Source organism: Sceloporus occidentalis, unplaced genomic scaffold (assembly GCF_023333645.1).
Source record: "Sceloporus occidentalis isolate IW3139 unplaced genomic scaffold, rSceOcc1.0.p SCAF_56, whole genome shotgun sequence".
Lineage (NCBI taxonomy): Eukaryota > Metazoa > Chordata > Lepidosauria > Squamata > Phrynosomatidae > Sceloporus > Sceloporus occidentalis.
The window spans coordinates 5,373,426-5,395,845 of record NW_028317036.1 but is presented as its reverse complement, the minus strand read 5'-3'; the positions used below and the strand labels follow the sequence as shown (position 1 = coordinate 5,395,845).

The window sequence follows — 22,420 nt, the reverse complement described above, 5'->3', positions numbered from 1 at the left end:
AGAGTTTCAAATGTACCTCTCACTGTGGGAACAGGTGAGAGAGAAATTATGAAGGCGAAAGCTGGAGGCAGGGAGTCTAACAAAGGCAGGTATCACATCTACACGGGCTTTGATTTGCACACCTAGCTTTTTGAAGGATGAATATTTACATACACTGTCAAGTTCACCACACTATCACTGGTCACCACAGTGAAAATTTCACATATCCCTGATTCAGCTAGATGTTCCATGATAAAACGTGAATTTGATATTAAACTGGAGTACATTCAGATGAAAGGCAATAAAAAAATGAAATCGAAATGGGAGAACATAGTGAGGAATAAGTCTTAGGTTGCTGTTTGAAAAGCTTATGTCGAGGGACTATGAACCCCATGTTGCAAATAAGTTGTTTTTTTAAAGTAACAAGTGCCAGTGAGTGATGATCATTTGTGGGGAAAAAGGTTTATTTTATCATTATTTGTAAGTATTTTTGTTGTACCATTTTTCTACAGTACCTAATTTACTTGGAGGTCATATCAATCTGCCTTCAAGCAAGAAACCTAAATCATGCCTTCATGCACTTTAACTTGTTGAGTCAGTGGTGGTTACAAGAACCATATCTTGGAGCAGAAAGGTTGGAATCGATAATGTTATATCAATATGTTGACGGCCCTACTTAAAAAAAAAAAAAGTGTGGCTGTTCTCTTCCTGCAAACCAACCATAGTTATCAAAACACAAATTAGGTGTTTGATGATAAAATGTAGATGCGAACTCCAATTTAATTTTGACTTGGACAAGTATTTTTTTACTTATGCAAAAGAAAACTTTTCAAACTGTAAAAAAAACCCCTCCATTTAAATTAATATACCCTTCTAAGACAGGTCTCTTCAAAAGTCAAAAGGAACTCTGAGCTACCAGTACTAATTGTGGTCCTCATCCTACCTGAACACACTCATGGAAAATTTGCCTATATCTATATTTTCAGGAGCATTAAGATACCGTAGATACAATATCATATAATCCATTCCTAGAAAGAGTTCCACCTCAGATATGAAATACATGTTGTGGAGCTCTGTAAAATATACTGTCTGTGTTATTTTGCTAAAAACAGTATTCTGACTCACAGCATTTTCTTCTCTCCCCATGTGTCTTCTCCGCTTGCCCCTGTCCATCTGTCTCCAAAGTTATAGATACAAAGATGAACGTGTTCAAAGTTGTAGCTATGAGCTTTACAAATCTACAGTGTAATTTCCAAGCCCTAGTTATTTTTATTTTCTAAGCAGAAAGGTTACGGGGTCACCTTAGTCTGGAAAGCCTTGTGACAGCCTCCATTTGTAATTTACCGACCATACCCTTGTATAAATGCAATTACATATAGCCATTACGTACAACACAGATCTGAAATTCTTAAGTGCACTTGTCAATTGTAAATGCAAATTGTGACCTCCCCTTGAGTCAAGGTTTAAAAATTCAGAAGTGATCATGATGTCAAATCTCTATTAAATGTAAATAGTATGCAAAGCAGTGTGTAGTGTAGCAGGACTTTTCATAGACGACAGAAATAAATAATAATAATAATTTTTATTACTATAGTAATTACTTTCATACTGAGCTCAGCCAACTTTTGTTTCCGTACAAATCTATATGAGTTAAGCGGTGTGTTCTTAAATTCAAGTAAGCATGTTTAAGTCTCCTATTGCTCTTTTTTTCCTTGCTAAAGGCAGCTTTAAATTAATATATTATCATATTATATTATTAGAACTAATAATTACTCTTGCTTATGCTTTGATGTGTAAGCATAAACGCTTTGTCTTCTGGTCATTAGGCTTAAAAATTATTTGGGTGCAAAGTTTTAAATGTGGCCCATTGGTTGCTTTGGTGATAACACCGCTCTTAAATATTTTTTCCACCCATAAAAAAACATAATCCCAAGTCTAATATTTTTAGTTGACATACTATCTCAGAGTATAGGCATACCAAATTAAAATTTGTATAGATTATAGTTATAGATCATTATTCCACTGATCTCATATGTGGGTGTTTTATATGTTCATTTATTTCATTTGCAAAAGCATAAAATATGGCCTTGTCCAAGCTGGCAGATGTTCAATCTTATGATGGGGGCTTCGGTGTCCCATTCTTTGTTCAAATGTTTAAATGTATAGGTGTGTTGGCATGGCAGGGCCTCTTAAACTGTGGAGCAGTCCTGTCACAGCTACACTCTTATCACACCTATTATCATGCAACTGAGATCAGTTAAAGAGATATACAATAAAGCCTAATTTTGGGTGTGCGTCCTCTGCTGTATTAAAAATTATTAATATCACTGTAGTCATTAAGAGGACAGAGACTGCAATAAATAGAAGAATAACAGAGTCACAAAAAGTACATCTATCGCCACAAAGGTTTAGGAATCCTCAGTATTAAAAAAAATAAGGTAGGAATAGAAAATATTTATTAATTATAAATAACATTGCCTTAAAGACATGCTCAGTAAAAAGGTTGAGAAACTTTCACAGAGTATATCTTATTCTGATTTTTTTTTTTAAATCTACATACCGTAATTTACCTTAATTAATAGTTATCTAATTAATTACATTTAATAATATTCTTGGAGATATCAGGAAGAAACTATGCAGGGCAATATACAATGAGGGTTATGTATAAAGAGTAAGTCAGACGTTAAGTGGTAAAAATGAAGCGATCGCAGGAATATTCTACTGGTTGCTATGGTGATTACAATTTTTCCTTTTTTTGTACCACTTTGCACAGCCATTACTCTTTATGCATGAACCCCTTGACATTTATCAGGCATCCTTTATATCATTGGCCTCGCTGGGTTAAATACAGCACATTTTATATAAATGAGTTATACAAGAAATAAGGGCAATTGACTTTAGGTTCCAGAGCAAATCCATTACTTTGTGCCCTAGAGTTTTCAAATTCGTATGGATATCAGTAATACCTCTGTCAGTTTTTCCAATCCAAAGTATACGTTTCAAGTAACCACAATCTTTAGGCTGACATATTCCATCAATTTAAAGGTTTTTATTGGGCTCTACATCAGATGAAACATCTGGTTTTCACTCACCATGTTTTAATTTCTTAGAAGGGGACCTGGTATATGTTGGGTTTTTACCTAGACAGCTATGTGGCTAATATTTGGCTTATAGTACGACCGCAAGGCAGCATTTCTGCAACAAGAGGTACCACCAGGTCTCTCCATTTTGAGCTGTCACTCAGCGTGGCATTATGTAAAGTTTCACTTTTATTCTGTGTAGTGAAGTCTCATGCATCTGATGAACAAACATATCTGCCTTTTAAAAATCCTAGTGAATACCTGAATACGCAGCTCAACTCACACCTTAGCAGAACCATTGGATCTAACCCCATATCTTCTATTTCTTAAGGTAGTAAAAGAATCAATACTGGCAAATATGGCTCCCCTCTCTGAATGTATGAGCTTACATTAAACAAATGTAATACACGGATGTACTGTATTCTCTCAAATAAAATCTAAGGAGCACAGATGTGTTCACATTGGGGTTTATTCACTACAGGGAGAGACCTTCATATCACATGGTGAGGTCAAGGAATTCGAACCAAAACTTTCCTGAAAACACTTCTGACAACTCCTGTTTTAGTAAATAAACCCCATGTCAGTTGATTCCCCCCTTCTCTCCCACTGTGTTCCCATTTCTCCAACTCTGTTTTTAAAGTTCATCCATTATTTCATTTAACTCTACCCTCAGTTCAAATTAGCCCTGTCTTCTTTCTCACCTTTTGTCTGGTGATTAGAGGTGTCTCGAGTTAGAGGGGTTTTATTTATTTTTCAGCAGTTAAGGCAGAAGTCAATGCATTGGGAGCAAGTCAGATCAAGAGACCTGTACCAAAAGCTGTACCTGCACCAAAGCCCTGTACTTGCTGTTCAGCTTAACTAGGAATAAGCTTAAATCCAAAATGTACCAGGTCTCGTGATTTTGGGCTTAGGTTTCACAACTTACTTACTTATTAAACTTTCGTGCACAGTAAGGTCTGAGAACACACCAAACTCCAGCTGAGTTACAGGGAAAGATATTCGGGCCTATTTAAAGGGAGAGTTGACCGGAGAGCTGTGGTTTCAACTTCATCACTTCACTGTCCTACCTCAGTGAGCTTCTACTGCAGGAACATACAAAGTTAGGCTTTATTGGCTGGCTCTCTTTAATGTAAAGATAAATCAGCGAACATTTTCTTACCCATTGAACTATACATTATACAGGGCCAACAAAGCTGAAGCCACCACTCTCCCTTTAGTCAACTCTCTCTTTTAGTAAATAAACCCATACCACTTTTTTCCTAAAGATCCAAGCTGTAATTCTGACATCACCCTGCTGAACATCACAGCTGCTTCAATTTTAGCCTGTGTTGGAAAATCATGAGAACTGTTGGGACCCATCATTGATAAAGCTTAGACTGATGATTGAAGATATATCTCATAATTAACAGTGAACATATTATTCGGTGTCCCACAAAACATAAACATTTACGTGTAAGAGAATAGATGAAGGAATAACTAACTGAATTCAAAGCATCACGTATCAGAAACAAAGGAGGATAGTCCATGTGAAAATGCCCTGGTGTACCAAACGCTGTGGAGCCTAACGACACCTTAAGTGTTTTCTGGAAGATGTTTATAATGCACACAAGCACAGCCCAGGTGCTGCAAGACTAAAGTGGCTTTTTTTTTTTTCTTTTCATTATATATATTTTTCCTCCATATGTTCAGTTCTTCTTGTGGTTTCTATAAAAAAGACTGAGGGCTAGAATTTGTTCATCACCTGTCCCAGAACACAACAAAATGAAACAAAAATCTGTGAGTTGGAGGTACAATAGATGGCTACCCTGACTTAAGTCAATATAAGTATATATAAATAAAATATATCCACACTCTGATTTGTTTAAAAGTAATATGCATGTCGACATTCATTTCGATCTATAACATGGGTCTTTGTACACAAATACCGGTATAATAAAAAAAACAGGATATATAAATTAAATGGATATTTATACATGACATTTATACAAGTTGGTTAAATAGTCTCTTTTCAACATGCATATGCAGGAGAACAGGGGCCCCTACGCATCTCACATGTTTTCACAGGCAATGAACGTTGAGAAGAGACCATCTTTAGTAACTTTCTTCTAGAAGGAATATCTGTTTAGTTTCTATATAATCTGGCGTTATTCTTTGAGACATTCATTGGCATGTATATTGCTTTTAAATAAATCTAAAAAGCGCATAGATATATATTTATGTATACTGCCCCAGACCACAACTGAATATTTGCAGTGAACTGCACCACTATGCTAGACTGCCAAGCATGATCATAAGAATTTCTCAATAGCCTGTGCCTCTTTCATAATATGAATTTGCAGCCATTTATTGCAAACATTTTATATGGATTAAATTTATATAGCTCCTTCAAAAAGCTGTTTTTAAAACATTTTTTTTTTCTTTTATGTCTGCACTGCAGTATCTGGTTGTGACACACAGCATAGCACTTCTTACAGATTAATATGCCATAAAGAAAGATTATTTATCAAAGAGAACTTGGTGTGAAGTTGATACAGTACATTATGAAAATGTACAGACTTACCAGGTGAAATATATATATATATATATATATATATATATATTATACGATATGTTTAGTCTTTAGTTAAAGGTTGTACCGCCAAAGAATCTTTGAGATATAATCTTCATAAGGGTTAAAAATGTATGAGATAACATACTAGGTTAACATATTATGCTACACATACATAGAGATTGGAGTTCAAAAACAAAAAATAAAATCCAATAGAGGTTGTTTAAAATGGAGTATTATATTTTTTTGCAAAGGTTGCCATATTCCAGAACTTTTTTGTATGGAATGTTAATTAATAATTTTTTAATATTAAAATGGCAAAAAATATTTATTTACAATATATTTCCTGTTATTGTTCCTTCAATGTTTGAATATGCACCTACTTGTTTTATTTAAAATTGTGCATTCTCTAGTTTTTTTTTGTTGTTTTGTTTTAGTGTTTGCATATATAAAACCATGATTGGAATGTTATGAGTGACATATTTGCATTACCCAATGTGATTTTAAAAGTGTTTTATTTAATAAAATTAAAATTTTAAAACTGAAAGCATTTTGATAGACGTGGAAGAACATTTTCTTAGGGTCACCTTATAAAAGTTTGTGTGTGGATTGGAAAAAAAATGTAAATAAGTTAATGTTTCCCATAATGTAAAAAAAAAAAAAAAAGAGTAAAAGAAAAAGGAAAATGTCAAATTAATAAAATAAGTACTGCATTGCTTGTGTTTGTCAGATGTTTTTTTTATTATCTTACATATTGAAAACAACCAAGTATATAATCTTACAGACAAGTGAATAGGAAACAAAGCCTCAGACCTTCTTAGTTCTGGTGTGGTAGAACAAGAACTGCAAGAGGTCCATCATCTATATACCTATCCTTTCCGTGGACTATAAAAAAAGGTGGCCTTGGCGTTATCTGCGATCACTGAGAATTCTGGGGCATCACAAAACATTTTGATACCATGATGATAGTGGATACTCATCTGAGGATAGAGCAACCATCATCTCTGATAAAAGAGGCATCTATGCCCACCTTTTATTGTGACCACAAGGGTTTGCAGGGTCCCAACTGTCATCATAGATATTTTACCTGCATCAATATGTAAAGTGTACTTAGTTTAGTATATCTGGTATGCTGTACCTATACTGCTATCATATACTGAAAAATACAAGAGAGAATGATGCAGGAGCTCCACAAATACGTTTTCCCTATATAGTGTATCTCTACATCTTCATATAACCTTGAAATAGGAATTTGTGTTGCTGCCACTAAGTTTTTGGCTCCCTAACCAAACTATGTCTCTGGGGTCCTTTTTGTTGTAAGCACTTGATTGGTGATATAGTAAAGAGCCTTGTGGTGGGACCACCATCAACTTGATGGCCTAGACAGTACCTGTTCGGTCTGTGTGGTTTTGGGAATTAGGATAAACTATGACATAATTAAGAAATCCTGATGAGGATAAAATAAATAAACGTAAATACATAGTCTATGTATCTCTATGTAACCGTTCTGAGGAAGGGCATTTTATGGACCCAGCACCAAGAAAATACACAGGCACTATATTTATATGTGCATGTATATTTATTATCTGTGATACCGCATTGTATTTAATATTGTACACCAGCATCAATATTTCAACTAAATATTACTCTTAGAAGAATTCTATGCTGTACATATCAACTATTAAATCGTTCAGTGTAGCAGAGCCTACAAATGATAGATCTGTCTGCACTGGGGAATATTCCAACATTTCATGTTTTGGAACAAAGAGTGTAATGAAAAATAACATTTCAGAATATTGCTTGGGACAGACACTTTCTGATAAAATGTTTAACCAAACAAATGACACTAAAATTACTATTTAAAAAAGTATGGGTTTTTTTCTCAGTATAATACTGGCCAGAATAAATTCCTGATTTATACTGATGAGCAACATCATCTCATTCTGTCATTGAAATTTCATTTCGCTTTCATTGCTGTGTCACCTCTTTAACATTTTAGTCTGAAAAACATATTTTAACGCATCATAGGAATGTTACATTTTAAAATATTTATAATAAAGATGTACACCTACATCTGTTCTGTTGACTTCATCATGGAACCCCAGACTCTAGGAGGTATAGTGAGTGGTCCTCATGTCTCCAGTATTTTAAGGGGATTCTGCCCCATCTTCTCACTTTTCCCCAGTCATATAACAGCTTCTTAAATTGTTACATAATATAATACTTCAGAAGGAATCAGGAAATTGGAAGAGGTGAGTTCATTCTGAGCAGTTGGTTTGTAAGCATTTATTAAATGTCACATTAAGAATGTCCATGTTATATGCTGCATAGAAAGTAACATAAGATATATAGCTTTGTGATTAACATTTTACTTTTACGACAGAGCCGAAAATAATTGATGATTTGTTAAAAAAAGTTTACTGTTTGATGTAAATAAAATGAAGCAAAAAAAAAAAAAAAAAATATTCCAGAAGCTCCGGTCTCTTTTGCAGAGGAATTCATATCTGTAGAAGAATCCACAGGGACCGTGGTATACACAAAAAAAAAAAATGCAATAGTTGTTTTACTTCACAGAATCAAAAAAAAAGTTGTGCGCTGCCTAAAATTTGTTTCTGTATTTGTTGACTATTGCGAAATTTTGAATGGCTCGTTGCCCTGTTGATATCACTTTTACACACAGTTCCAATTATAAACCGTGGAATAATATAATAATAATAACAGAATCTTGCTTGGGTTGAGCCTTCATAATACATTACTAATTCTCTGATTAAATATAACATATCTCTAAGAATTACAGTTTACCGTTTACCGAATACAAAGGATTTTAGAGCTCGGCATCTCATCACTATTCATTTTCAAAATAACATAAAGCATACTAAAAAGTTTCATTATTATTTTTTAGAATTTCCCTCTTTTCACTTTCGTTTGGTAGATACAGAGGACTGTTCCAAGATACAGATGCTTTGAATTAGTAAGGGTTTTTAACTTTTAAAACAAAAATTGTGTTTGGAGCATTCTACAGATATTAGTAGATATCATATTAGGGATACTTTGCTTTAAAGCGATGTTGAGGAAAAACAATATATGTTTGTATGATTTACCGCTAGTTTTAATAATCCATCGTAATTCATTAGAAGCATACTATGTATCATCTGTTTGCTAAGTTCCCAGCTGAATGGAAAAAAAGTGAGAAAGAACCCTTAGAAGTGCAGAAACATGCTTTCTCGTGTGTCTATACTGCCAAGACCGCAGAACTTAATGTTCCAGTTAACCAGTTTCCTGTAGAACTACACCACAGTCTATTTCTAGGAAAGACACTTGTAGGCGAGCTTCGTTTAACATTTTTGTTTCAGATTTCAAAGCAAATATATATTTTCCTCCCTATTCCCAAGTTATGGACCTTTACACCCTTAAGGGTCTATAGACAACTAGCAGTTCCTCAGCTGGTCTGAAACTACAATTCCCATGATCAGCTGTCACCACAAGGATTTTACTTAAATGGCAGCTAGACACCGTATCTACAAGGTGGCTAACCATTACCTAGGATAAAACCATAATAGACATATACACATACTTACATTCATACATTTATACTTTAGTGCTGTGTCGTATCTAAACCTACTACTAGTTAACCTCCAGCATTTTATTTTCTACAAGACTCCTACAAGGTTATTAAATAGTGCTCATCCTACTCTTATGGTCACCATTTTCCATTTATTTAAACAAATTCAAAAGACGCTTAGCAATATGTGGTGACGTTTTAACCCGCTCAAGTGTTTTTATCAAGCTTTGAAGCTACATGGTACATTTTGAATCTAATTGGTACATCGAAAATGGTACATGGTACATCAAAACCTGCAAGAGTTTTGACTCGTAAATAATAAATATGGGTTTGTTTGCCCACTGATATTTACGTATTGCAGTCATACAAATTAATTGCAGTGAATGATGGTTTCCATGTGGTCGTGCCCAGCCTTGGCAAATTTCAAATAGCTACAGGATCAGCAATGTCAGGGAAGCCAAGGTTAGTGAGCAGTGTATAGCGTTTGTGAATGTGCCAGCTGGAGCGATGCGCAGGTAAAAGGCAAATACGTGAAGAATTATGGAATGGCCACTCTTAAACAATTCACAGAGTTGGGACGATTATTACTGGCAACATTTTAGGGTATTTTGGCACGAATACTGCTGAGGTAATTGGATAATTTATCCCCAGAGATTTTGAAGAACACTAAAGATTAATTACATGCCAAAACCCTGCTGCTACTACAGTTACCAGCTGCAAGTGAATGGATGCGTCCAAAAGACTGGATATGTGTGTGAGGACTTCAGAGAACATGCCAAGATGCGGGAGCTAGAGCTTGCCCAGGAATGGTATTTTCTAGGAAAACACCGAAAAGGGTCATTTATAAAAATGGTACAGGTTTATTTTCTGGTGTGCTCAGACTTACACAAAGATTGAAATACGTGAGACCAGTCGCAAGTGAATGTAATCTTGTAAATTGCTTTTATATGCAGGCATGTCCTACCGTTGTTGTCCAATAAGGTCTTATTAAAATTCAATCAAACTGGAAATAACCAATTCAATTAAAATTCCATTAAGACTGGAAATAACCAATCAAGTAGGTCCTCTTAAATAGATTATGGGAAGAAACCCACCCTTGGAATTAAAATATAGACTGCCTTAAAAATCTATCCTGATGAAGGGACCTGAGAGGTCTTGAAAGCTTGCAATCTATATTTACTCAGTTAGCCAATAAAGGTATCATTGAAACCCCACTTGTCTCTTAAAAATCTATGGGTATTTTTACCTGACGTTAATGGCTAAATGCTAACAAGCATATCTCTTGATATTTGGCCAAAATATTCCATCAATGAATACATTATTATAATAGTAATAATACTGTAAACCTGTCTCAGAATGTGTACCCAGAAAATCCCAACTGAAAATTAGTGGAGAGAAATAATGTCAGCCTTAGATACGCATGTGTGATTTGCTCAAATTATCCACTGTTACACTTATTTTTACAAGATTGATTTATTTTATTATAATTGAACAAAAAATCTAGTTGATTATACCAGCATTTTAAATTGTGAAATTCCTTTAGTATTAAATATGTAAAAATATTCAGCTTCTAGAGATTCTATACATACACTTCAAAATATTTGGTTTTCTATAAAAGAAATAGCTTGTTTGTGTAAAGAAGGTAACAACAACATTGAGTAGCTGAATTTCTGTGTATATGACTGGAAGTAACGATCTTTTAGCTTTCGGTTTAGAGGGTTTGGATGATTATTCCACTCCATTACATGGCTACCCCTTAGGTAAGAACCTCTTTGGTTATTTGCTGCAGGTGCCCTTATGAGGATGGGAGGAGAAGAATAGATCTGAATCAAATCAAGATAACTGGAAGGGGAATGTGTAAAATAATCTCTTATTTTTAAGGGAAAAATCTTGATGGTACAGATTTGTAAATAAAATCTTTGTGTATAGAACCACAGAATGTCGAAGGGGCGAGTGGTCAAACAAGTATCCATACAGAGAAGAGACCTCTTGTTTTAGCGGTGAGTGCTCTGTCAGGGGAAAGGATGAAGCAAAGGCTTAGAGGAAAGTAATTCGGTTATGTGATTGTAGGTTCAATGTGCCAATAGTTGGCAGGTCAGGTGGAGAAGAGACAGAATAGTAGTTAGGTGGGGATGTAGAATCCAGAATAAGGGCAAATTAAGAGCTGCCATGGTGTTTGAAGGGGGCTGGGGCAGACCTTCTTCTACTTTTCTACCAGTTTATTATTGTTTGTGATTTTAAACACATCCTACAGACTGATTATAAATCGCTACGGGATCTGCTGGTGCTATAAATAAATGTACTGTACCGTGCAGGTAGAACGAGAGTAGTTATGGTAGATGTTAGGACACTGGAAACAGAAAGTAGAAGATACCAGCGAATAGGGTCGAGCGGGCAGAGGTTGTAAGGGCCAGGAGGCGTTGGGAAAAGTTGGATGGTATTAAATATCTTACACAGACTTAGAAATGCGTTCTCATGGAGTTATTTGATGCATTTTCACCATCCTCATCACAGGACTATGTCGGCTGCACCCTGGGCAGAGCCTACATTAGGACGTCATAAGATTCCCCTCTACTCTAACCGATATTTGTAACCCCTATCTCTATGGAGGGGAATGTTTGTTCTACAGTGCTCCTAATTTACAAAATCCCTAGTTTCTACTCTGCCTTCTTCTCATTTTGCTGCCACAAAACATTTCCCTGTTCTTACTTGTTCCCTAACACAATGAGCTTAGTATCTCCAAATAAATAAAAATGTAGCACATAAAATATTTTAGTGAACAGAATGAACAACGTTATACATGATTTATACCCAAATGAAATGAAAAATTCATATTTTTGTTGATGGTACTGTCTCTTTAAGATTCCCAGACTTTGTTCACATAGCGCTAGAACAGTATGTTATGCTATGTTCAAACATCTGAAGAATGTTACACAGCTAGTGACCCCTGGGAGAGACACCATTAACTAACACATGCATTCCCCAGTCTGTAAGCAGGTTATGCTGTTCTCACGTTTGCCTTGGTGAGATGGGAATCACCGTGGTTAAAAGCATTAGAAATACTAATATGTGATTCTTTTTTCTTTTTAAACCAAAATACACTTTTCCTTTGGGCTGGATCAATGTGTTGGGCTATACACCCAAACACAGCTAGCATATAAGTCATGTATGGGTTTTTGTGGCAGGTTACAAACAAAATTAACATAAAAAAAAAAAAAAAAAAAAAAGAACCACACTAGAATTTTCATTTGTTATCTTCTATATTACAAAAGGCATACAAAAAATAATACATGTCAAAAAATGTACATAACAGTTAATATTCCAGATGGGAATGGTATCCAGTTACACAGTATTCTAATGCCATTCCCAGGTAACAAAACAAACACTTTACATTACCTTAAACAAAAATATTTTATTACAATGTGGGGGACAAAAAAAAAGTGTGGTAGACAGTATGCGAGCATGTTCTGCTGCTCTGGAATGATAAAAAGAGGTCTATCTTTTCACTAAATATTGCACAGTCTGAAAGGTACCAAAAAAAGGTTTTTTTTCTTGAAAAAGAAAAAAAAAAAAAATAATCACAATTTTGGGAAATCTCACATTTATGAAACTCTACCCAGAAACATAAAGCCTGTTGTTTCTACAGTAGCAATATCTTTAGAAACTGTGGAATGACATACTAACATTGTATGCGTGTGATATATATATATATATATATATATATATATAATCACACACAGATATTAGTATTAACCTTCACCCCTGAGTTTGTGTTAATCACTGCAAGATTTTGAGCAAGTCAATGGCAACTTTGTCCACAGATGGCAACTGAGAAGGCAATGATATAGTCACAGTTTATGACAGTAAGGCCAGAAAACAGTCTCTGCATATGAACCCCTCCCAAAACCAAAACAAACAAAAAAAAAAGTCTTTGTAAGTTGAAAGGGGGTAAGACTCCTTTGTTACAAGAAAGCTTCACTTTTGACAATCCTGTGTGCAAATTACACGAATAGAAAAAAATATATATATATATATTGTTTGAAATAATGTAGATATGTCCTGGATATCAACCTGGGCAGTTCAAAAAGAAATGTGAACAGTTTCAAAGTCTTAGCAGAGAAAGATGTTAAGCCACATGCTTGGCCAGTAGCTCCATTTCTGCCGCCTGTTTGAGAGCAACGTCGACCAATAACTGGAAGCCACTGAAATCTTGGTTGTGATCTGGTGGGGTAGGTGGCGGAGTGTTGAAGAGTCCACTCTGTGCACTTGTGTTTTGTCCGAGTTTACTTGTATCTTCATGGCATACAAATGAGGTCTCTGTAAAGGTGTTCATCTCAGCCTGCAACTGCTGCTCTGGGATTTGTCCAGCGTTCAACACGTGAGTGAAGTTGAAAGGGGCATCATTTAGCGATGTTACAGTGGTATGACATATGACGGATGGACGAGCCAACAGAGACTGCTGAGGAGACAGTTTAGCCAGTAACTTCCCTGAGCTCTGGTTAGAAACTGTCGTACTGAACTGAAATGAGTTTTCATCAATAGTCGGAATGTATGGTTTGGTGCCTGTTGGAGAATCCATTTGTATCACATCAGTTATTTTAGCCCCCTTCCGGGATATTGTGAACTGATTGGGGTCCTTCCCATCCTTTCTTAGCATGTCTGGCAAAAGTCTGCGGCGAGCGTTGATAAACCAATTGCAAACCTAGAAAAAGAAAAATGTCAAAGTCATTATCTCTGGAACAGGTTAGCAGTTCATAGTATCCCTATATTTAAAAGCTAGTGGGGGGGCAGATACACAATTATATACAAGTAGTACTTATGGAGGCACTGAACATATAGAAAGGCTCACCTGTTCAATGGCCTTTCATAACAAAACCACAAATTCTGCAAAACTCTGGGTAAGGAATCAAGAAGAAGCTTTGTGTGTGTCAATCTTAGAAATGTCTGTATCGCCATAGGTGTATTTTATCGCTTGCAAAACTTTACTGAAATACCCGATTAATAAAAGGACTGACAATCAGGTCCTTGTTGTTTAATTATGTGCCAATACGCCAACCACTTTCATCTTACACAATGGAGTAGCTGTCAGACCGACACACACAAAAAGCCCAGCCTAAAAGAGCCCCAGGAAGTTTAAACTCACGAAGCCACCGCACACCTTTCTTAATGTTTCTTGCATGTTATTTCCCATACCTTAGGCTAATGGTGGGAAATCTCCCTTTGAAACAAGATGTTGTTTGTCTTTTGATCAGAGAGCTCTATGACTCACTTGTGCTGCGGGACTGTGTGTGCTACCGGCAATGTGCTCGATTACCTCACTCAGACCTTGAGCGAGTTAACCTTCTTACCAGCTTTCTGACATTGGAAGGATATGGGGCTTCAAGGCAGATACTATGTAGTAAAAGTTAAAGCTGCTCGTCTGAACATCCCCCACCCCACCACTTTCTTTAAGGTTAACCCAGACCAAATACTGCTGGATGTGTGTGTAATTTATGGGCCAGACAGACATATTTAGGAGGAATATAGACGTTTTAGACTCCAACAGTAAATTCTGGCTGTTGAAATTCATACAAACAAGATCCGAGACATCAGGAAATGGTGAAATACATCATTTTCCTTCAAAAAAGAGTTGATCTGAACTTTTTTTCTGAATTGGAAATCCAATTAATAAAAATTCTCTCTCCAACCATAAAAAAAAAAAAAAAAAAAAAAAGAACAAATAAGTTCCAAACACTGACTTAACGATTCTCTTTCTATACAACGCCATTGATTGAGAATCGCAGGTCTTCCATCTACTGGGTTCACTGACCTCACATGCTGATGTGTCATGTAAATTGCTGTACCCTGCAACAATTACCTTGAGAACTTACATTGCCCCAAAAAAAGAATAATTCATAAGGCCCTCACTTATTTAGGGATAAAAACCTCACATTTGGCCTTGGCTGTACCTAGATATATATAATGGTCAATTGAAAAGAATTTAAAAAGTGTTATCTTGGGGCAAGTTCCCCTTGCTACCACCTGCAGATACAATCGCTGTACAGACAGCTACACGCACGTATTCTGTTCTCCATTACATTCCGTCACATACGGATGGAATCTAACATTTACTATTTCAACTTCACTTTTTCCTCTTTGCCTTCTCGCCCGTTATTAATACAACTGTCACAAACGGTGACAAACATGGGAAGGCAATAATTCCGCCTAAGGTTGTCCTACATAGAATAGAAGTCATTTCCAAAAGCACTTCTCTATACCTGTAGTGTTGAGAGATGTGTTTGACGGGACAGGAGTGCTTTCTCTTGCTCAGAGGGGTAAGCGTTATAGCGATGCTCATAAAGCCAATCTCGCAGGATCTGCACTGATTCTTTAGGAAGGTTTCCACGCCTTCTCCTCTTCCCTGAACCAGCAGTGGAGGAGAGATCCAGTGGGATATCCAGACCATCATCATCCTCAGTCTCGCTGCCTGAAAGAGGCACTAAACCAGAGACAGAAACAAGATCATTATTAAACTGGCAGAAACCATTATTTATGTCTACCAAAAAAATAATATATATTTTTACCATTTTTGAGACAACTATATTAAATGTTGTATGACTTATAGCACATCTGGGTACTCAAAAGAGCTCAAAGTTAAAATGTAATATATATTTATACACACAGTACACACACCATGCAGGCCCTACGTAAGCAAGCAAATTTTGTTGTGACTACATCTGTCTGTGTCAAACGGATTGTGCAATCATTCGCATTACAGAAAACATCCTTCTTACATTGGATACAAATGTTAGCAAATAGACAAGAGAAGGACGGGTCTTTAACTCATCACAAAGTAGCAAGGAACACCTCCCATCAATCATAACCCTACTGTGAGATACGTCTAATGTGAAGCAGAACGGATCTGTCACAGTACCAGGCGATAAGATCTGCATTCCAGGGGATAGGAATTTTTGTTCCATTAAACCTTTCCATGAAAACACCGCCTGCCCAAGCTATAGAACAAATCGTATCCCAATACACATTGGCATCAATAGTAACCGCATCTAGCAATGGCCAGGAAATGGTTTAATGGTTAAAAACACCATTGTACTAAAAAAAAAAAAAACAAAAAACCCACAATTATTTTTTGCAGAAGTTAAATAGTCTGAAAAACTACTCAATGGTTAACACTAGAAATGGCAAGCCATTCACATATGGCAATCAAACATAGGGTTAAAATGTATCAAACAGCGGCGACATAGAAATGGAGCACAGTCACATCTGTTATGTTTCTGTGAATCATTGTGCATTCAGATTTCCTTAAGCAACGCTGCCCCGTTGAGAGAATGAGTGCTATATCCATATTTTAATAACTCACATCTATAAACTTAGCTTTATATGCTCTTTAAAATTGTATTCAAAACACAAATCTTGTACATTGTTTCCAAACAGTATAGTAACTGATACTAGGACACCTTGTGTAGCCAACTCTACACGTAGGACAACTTTTGATAAGATGCAATCGTTCAAGCATTGGTTTACTCTCCACTATCTCTACCGTCTGGTTTCACAAATAGATTGCTTTATGCATATCATGATTATATATATATATATATATATATATATATATATATATATATATATATATATATATATACACACACACACACAATTGGCCATACAGTTACAAGACATGTTCATACGGCGCAGGTGTTCGGTCACGTGGCTGCTACAGCACAACTAGCTTTTATCTCCTGGTTCCCCGACATCGTGCCAGAAAACGGTAAGTAAATGTTTGAAACCCGCAGAAATAAGACAGCTGCGTTACTTCAGGTGACAATTTTTAAGCCCTCCATTCTGTATGATCCAAAACATAAAGCTCAACTGGTTTTGGTTACAGACAAATGTACAGCGTGTTCCACTCAGACAAGTTATTCATTAACTCTTTCAGTATGTTTCATATAGCTTAGAAAAACTGTCATTTCCTTCTGGAGGTTTGATTACATAAAGCATTCTAACGTAGCCGGGGTCGATGCCTCCTAGGGCAGAGTTAGTGGAACAGCACCTTTAAATGGTTTTCTGTTGGGTTTGAGTTTTAAACAAAGACTTTGGGAAGTTTTCTAGATTCTGTCCGGCACCCAAAGTAAACCTACATTAGGGGGCATTTGTAAGTAACGTCTGTCAAACGTGAAAACGAACAGAGAATGCAATCTAAACAGATTCACGAAGAAGGAAAGCTTTGTGACTTCTAACCCAGCAGGAAATCGCTCAGACTAAAAACACTGGAGAGTCAGAGCTCTTATCAGGGCTAAAGTCAATAGCTCCAACAGAACGTTTCAATTATTATTTATACAAGTCAAAAACCACCTAGAAAAGCTTTCATGCAACAAAGAAGAAGCCTGACGGACGGCGATAAAACAGAAGGGTGTGAGGTCAAAAAGTAATTTGGCATATCAAAGCAACAAGGTGCACACTAAGGGTTAAATCACATAACCAAGCTGTTTATATCAGCACTACTTGAGAGACCACAATAGCTCCAATAAAATATAAAGAAATGTAACCTTCTTCCGCAAAAGCAAACAGAACGCATTTTTTAACTTGTTAAAGATATTGGACTTTAACCCTATGAATGCCACCACTTGAAACAGCTTGCCTCATCCCTCCAGCAATGTTTTGTGGGTAAGGGTAACTATTAGGTCTTTCACACCATGACCCCTAAAACTTTTTTGCCATTTTCCAAAGTCAGGAATTAGGAAATTGTAGAAGCATTAGTGCCAGATGTGTCAGATGAGCACATTATTACAGGTTAATAATAGTACTAAATAATAAACGTGATTTGCGCCCAAACACAGAATCTAATATCAAGTTGTTTTTTTTTTTAAAGTTAAGGTGCCCATAGAAATCATTGCAAAAAACATCACCCATTGTACAGCGCTGTGGAATATGGTGGCGCTACATAGCAAACAATAACAATAAACACACATGTGCAATGTTTTCTATGCGGACCTTCCTGTGTGTATCAATCAGCATAGCAAGGTTCAAATCTGACACTGACAGATGTCATAACTTATGAAAGGAGGAAGTTGGATAAAAATCACAGAAGGCCTGCACAGAGATTAACCCTTAACAGCACAGACCCAAAATAATCTTCGCTTAGAGGCATTTTGGAAAGGCCTAAATTTAGAAAATAAATATTTGTCAACCATCCTAGAAATGTCAAAGCATAGAAGGAGTTAAATATTTCCTCTCATTTAGTTTGGTAAGTTAAGCACTTTCGCCAAATGGGAGGCCGAAATCCCACACAAAGTGGACGTGACTCAGTAGGAAACCAATGCGATTCACAAAAATGATGCTTTCGTTATGTCAAAAATGGATGAGTTCATGGTTTTAAGGTCAAGTCATTTGGCAAAGAAACAGAAAACTGTTTTGCCCCATGTTTTGTACTATTGACTATGTTTATCAATAAAGTAAAGTAAAACTCTTATTTGATATTTATTTTATTGACTGGGAATTTATATGAACAAAATAACTAAAGAAAGTTGAGAGTCTGATGACTTTTTTTTTTTTTTTTGAAGGGGGGTAATAATACAAAAAATACAAAAATCAAGGGACTTTCCACGCACACATACATTAAAAAAATGCATTCCCTTTGGAGGCTGGCATCTTAACAAATTACACTCCTTGTGCCAAAATAGCACAAAAACATCTGATTTAGGTGCCATGTATGGGTAAGTAATACTTTTCATTATAGGTTAACCCATTCATTGCATGAGAGAAAGGAGAGACCATCACCATACAGAACAAAAGCTCCAAGCATGTCCAAATGGTGGTGGATGTGAGTGGTGGGGGCTGGGGTGGAAGGAGTAGTCTTTGTTCTAACTGCTTGAAAAAAGTTTTGAACCATCTGCAGGCACTTCCTCACATCCTGATCTGTCAGCAGTACTGCCCCCTCCCTGTCACCCTGTTCCTCTCTTTCCAACGTGCCCTACTGTCTTCTGCCCCAACAATGCTGAGCAGACACAGTCTCATTCACTTGGCACATTTCACAAAAACCAGGGCAAAGTTTGCAAGACCCAGTCCAGTTAGTGTGTGTGGGGGGCTAAAACGCACGTAACTCCTAAAGGGTTAACTTCAAATGTATCTAAACTCATCCTGGTCGTTTATGTTGATAGTGTCTCCCTTTGTGTCCAAAAAGTCTGGACCTAAACACCAAATAACTTGGATATAAAGATTTTGGGGAAAAGTTAGTTGTTAGCAAAATTCCTAAGTATTTGTAAACAGAAGTGTTGCATGTAAGAGCAGCGCTCTGTGACGTCACCGGCCAGAGCACATGGTGATCGGGGAACAAAAGAATCCCAACTTGTGAGCGCCTGCCTGCTGCAGTCACTGCGGGGGGGGGAAAGTTTCACAACTTCGGGACTCGGCTGTAGCTTATTGCAGCATTTCCACGAGTGACTAAGAAAATGCACGAGACATAAAGCCAAGTGATCCGAGAAGCCTGGAAGTTACCGACCCTTCCCCTGGAATACGGGTCTGGATCCCAAACAAAAACACAATCCGCGAAAACGGATCGAGACTTTAAAGTTCCAGGGGGGGGCCGGGTAACCCAAAGAGGCATTAGCAGGCTTAGTACACTAGCCGTGGTCCATAGCCGGGGCTTGTCTGCCTTTGTGGTTAACATGTGGCTGGAGTGACCCCCCTCGTGCTCCAAGTTTCTTTGTTCCTCCACAAGTGCGCTGGCGGCGGAGCCACGTTTCCCAACTTCTTTGTTGTACTCCTGGTGTTCGCGTGAAACTTTCACCAGGAGGGAAGGAATGCCGCCCTGACCCCGATCTGCCAGGACAGCGCCTGACCACACCGTGACATCATCCGGGCTCCTGCCAAATTACTTTCTCAAAGCCAGGACCCACATGTCACTCTCCTGCTAGGAGTCCCGGGCAACGCTCGCTGACTTCACGTAACGTCTCCGCGAACGCAAAACGGGTCAATCAATCGATGCTTTGCCCACCTCTGCCCTTAAAGGGTTAACATGTATTCTCGGGTGAGAACAAGCTGTAAGCATGTGTCACCCGTGTTAAGGCGTGCAGTCACGGGTGGGCACCCGGGCACTTTGACAGCGTGTCAGGAGCAAAACAAAACGTCCAGACAGCAACTCCGCGCTGCTGTCTACAAACCGCATCACCACCATCCACACGGAGCCCACGACAAACTTTCTGCCCACTCCGCTGCCCCGACCCTCATGCCCCCGGAGTACCCCTTACCTTTCTTAGCTTTCATGGCGAGATCGGTACCGCACGGCGTTATTTAAAGCTCCCCCCGTGTCCACAGATACCAGATCGCCTGGATGTGTGTGTGTGTATGTACGTGTATGTATGTCCCGGGCTTTGTTAGCGGCTCTCGCTGCTGCTGCAGCTTCTCTTAAAAAGTTTCCCTGCGGGTGATGAGCCTGGTCCCACAATGAGGCAGCTGAGGTTAAAGAAAGAGAGAGGTAGATGTAGTGTAATCCTCTCCCTCCCCCTTATACTAATGAGTAATGGTTTGTAAGAAAGCTCTGCGCTCTCACACCCTCCCAGTGACTGTCAGAGAGTCAGACACCCTCGCAGGGGGTGGAGCTACGAAATTCCCCTCGCCGGTCTCCCCCCCCCTTCTCGCTCGCAGACAGTCTGGGCTTTTGACACTGTATAGGCTGCAGGGGGAGCTTCAGTGATTTAGCTGCTTCCTGTTATTTTCTTTCTTTCCCAGACAGCCGTTTGATCATTAAACTGCAGAGGCGGCTCCTGATCCCCCCCTCCTCCTCTCTTTAATTCTTTCTCTTTTGACAGCTGCCTCTCTCCTCTGTCTCCTGTTGCTACGGGATGATCCAACTACTCCCCCCCCCGCCCCCAATCTATTCTCCCAAAACCGACTCCTCATACCGCTGGGAGAAAAGACAAAAGAAAAAAGGATCTATGTTGTTTGAGAAGGGGGGGGGGGGTTAAAACTTTATACCGAGAGATAGGCATTCACTTTAACGCCTTGCATGGGGGAAGGGGATTTAGAGAGAGTCGATCTATAGAATCATAAAGATTCCTTAAGATCCTCCCCATACATTGCGTTATATAGAGAATATGATGGATCGGATGATACGTTAAAGCGAGGTTAATCTAAAAATAAGCGATGAGTATGCGCCGCAGCTGTCTCCCGAAGTAGGATGTTTCATGACTCTTAAAATGCGCATAGTTCTGATTCAGGACATATCTGTTACGCGTTTACTCAGCGATGGAAGGAGAGATCGCTTAGAGACGCGGGGTGACACAATGCAGACAGTGTCATCCGCAGCGCACATGCTCGAAAACTTGCCGGAGAAGCCTCCGTGTGCGATGTTCCTGGACTCAGCTGCTTTCTGCTTTTGCTATTGAAACGCGTGACAGTCTCATTCTTCGTAACCGACATAAGCAATCCTGCCGCATTTCGCACGCTGGGGCAAATCGTGACTGCGGCACTGCTAACCCCTTGCTGCCGGGACAAAAGTGCCTGCAGCTACACGCCGCGGAATACTCCGCGTGTTCTGTAATGCGTTAAACCGACCTGATTGGTGCAATATTCACGCGCGTTGCGTGGAATTCTTGGTGAACGTTATGCTTTTATTACAGTAACACGGCACCCGCGAGTGCAGCTACAAGTGGTTTCCTCAGACCAGGGAAATGGCGGGATGTGGCTCCCCCCGCGTGTGAGTTTATTGGATCCAAGTTCTCGCCACAGTCTATGAGGGGAATACTATGTTTAACATACAATTCTGGCCCGACATTCTTCGTGTGGTAGTGTCAGTTAGTATACATTAAGAACTGCGCGCCGGAATTGCTCCATAGAAGCCCGGCCAGCTGTGCTTTAGTGACAGGACGGATATACACCTGGCGCTGTGCGCACGGTTGGTGGTCCCAGCGTCCTCATTAGAAATTGGCGGGCAAAGAGCTCGGCGGTCTCTGTCCTGCTTCCCTCATAAACTTTTGTTGTCCCTCCAGCCTGACACACACACACCGCAGCTTTCATCCTTTGTGACAGAGAGGAAACAAGATAGCGGAGGGAGGAGACTTTGGATGTATTTGCCAGTTGGTGAAGTCATACCCCGAACCATAAATTGCTTAATGTGTAAAAAAAAAAAGACTCAGTTGGTGGAAGACGTGGCTGTGAGCGCTTTATTTTACTCCATGCCTTCCATTTGTTTGCTCCGGGGATTGGTGGCTCATATCCGGCCTCTCGGAGGGGGCTAGACACTCTTAGCCTGAGTCACTG

General features: G+C 38.4%; 1 protein-coding gene across 1 annotated transcript; it reads right to left on the bottom strand.

Moving 5' to 3' along the window:
* Positions 1-13,295: 13,295 nt before the first annotated feature.
* LOC149287861 (homeobox protein AKR-like) lies at positions 13,296-20,425 on the bottom strand. The gene is made up of 3 exons (XM_089492452.1): positions 20,410-20,425; positions 15,427-15,704; positions 13,296-13,871 (listed from the first exon to the last, which is right to left on the bottom strand). Exons 1-3 carry the CDS (start codon positions 20,423-20,425, stop codon positions 13,296-13,298), a joined length of 870 nt encoding a protein of 289 aa, XP_089348578.1.
* Between the last annotated feature and the right edge of the window lie 1,995 nt (positions 20,426-22,420).

What these genes read in the sequence shown, in the direction of transcription:
- LOC149287861 (XM_089492452.1), bottom strand. An exon ending in CACATCTCTCAACACTACAG is followed by an intron (nt 13,872 to 15,426) that starts GTATAGAGAAGT and finishes TTCTTTTTCTAG; the next exon opens with GTTTGCAATTGGTTTATCAA.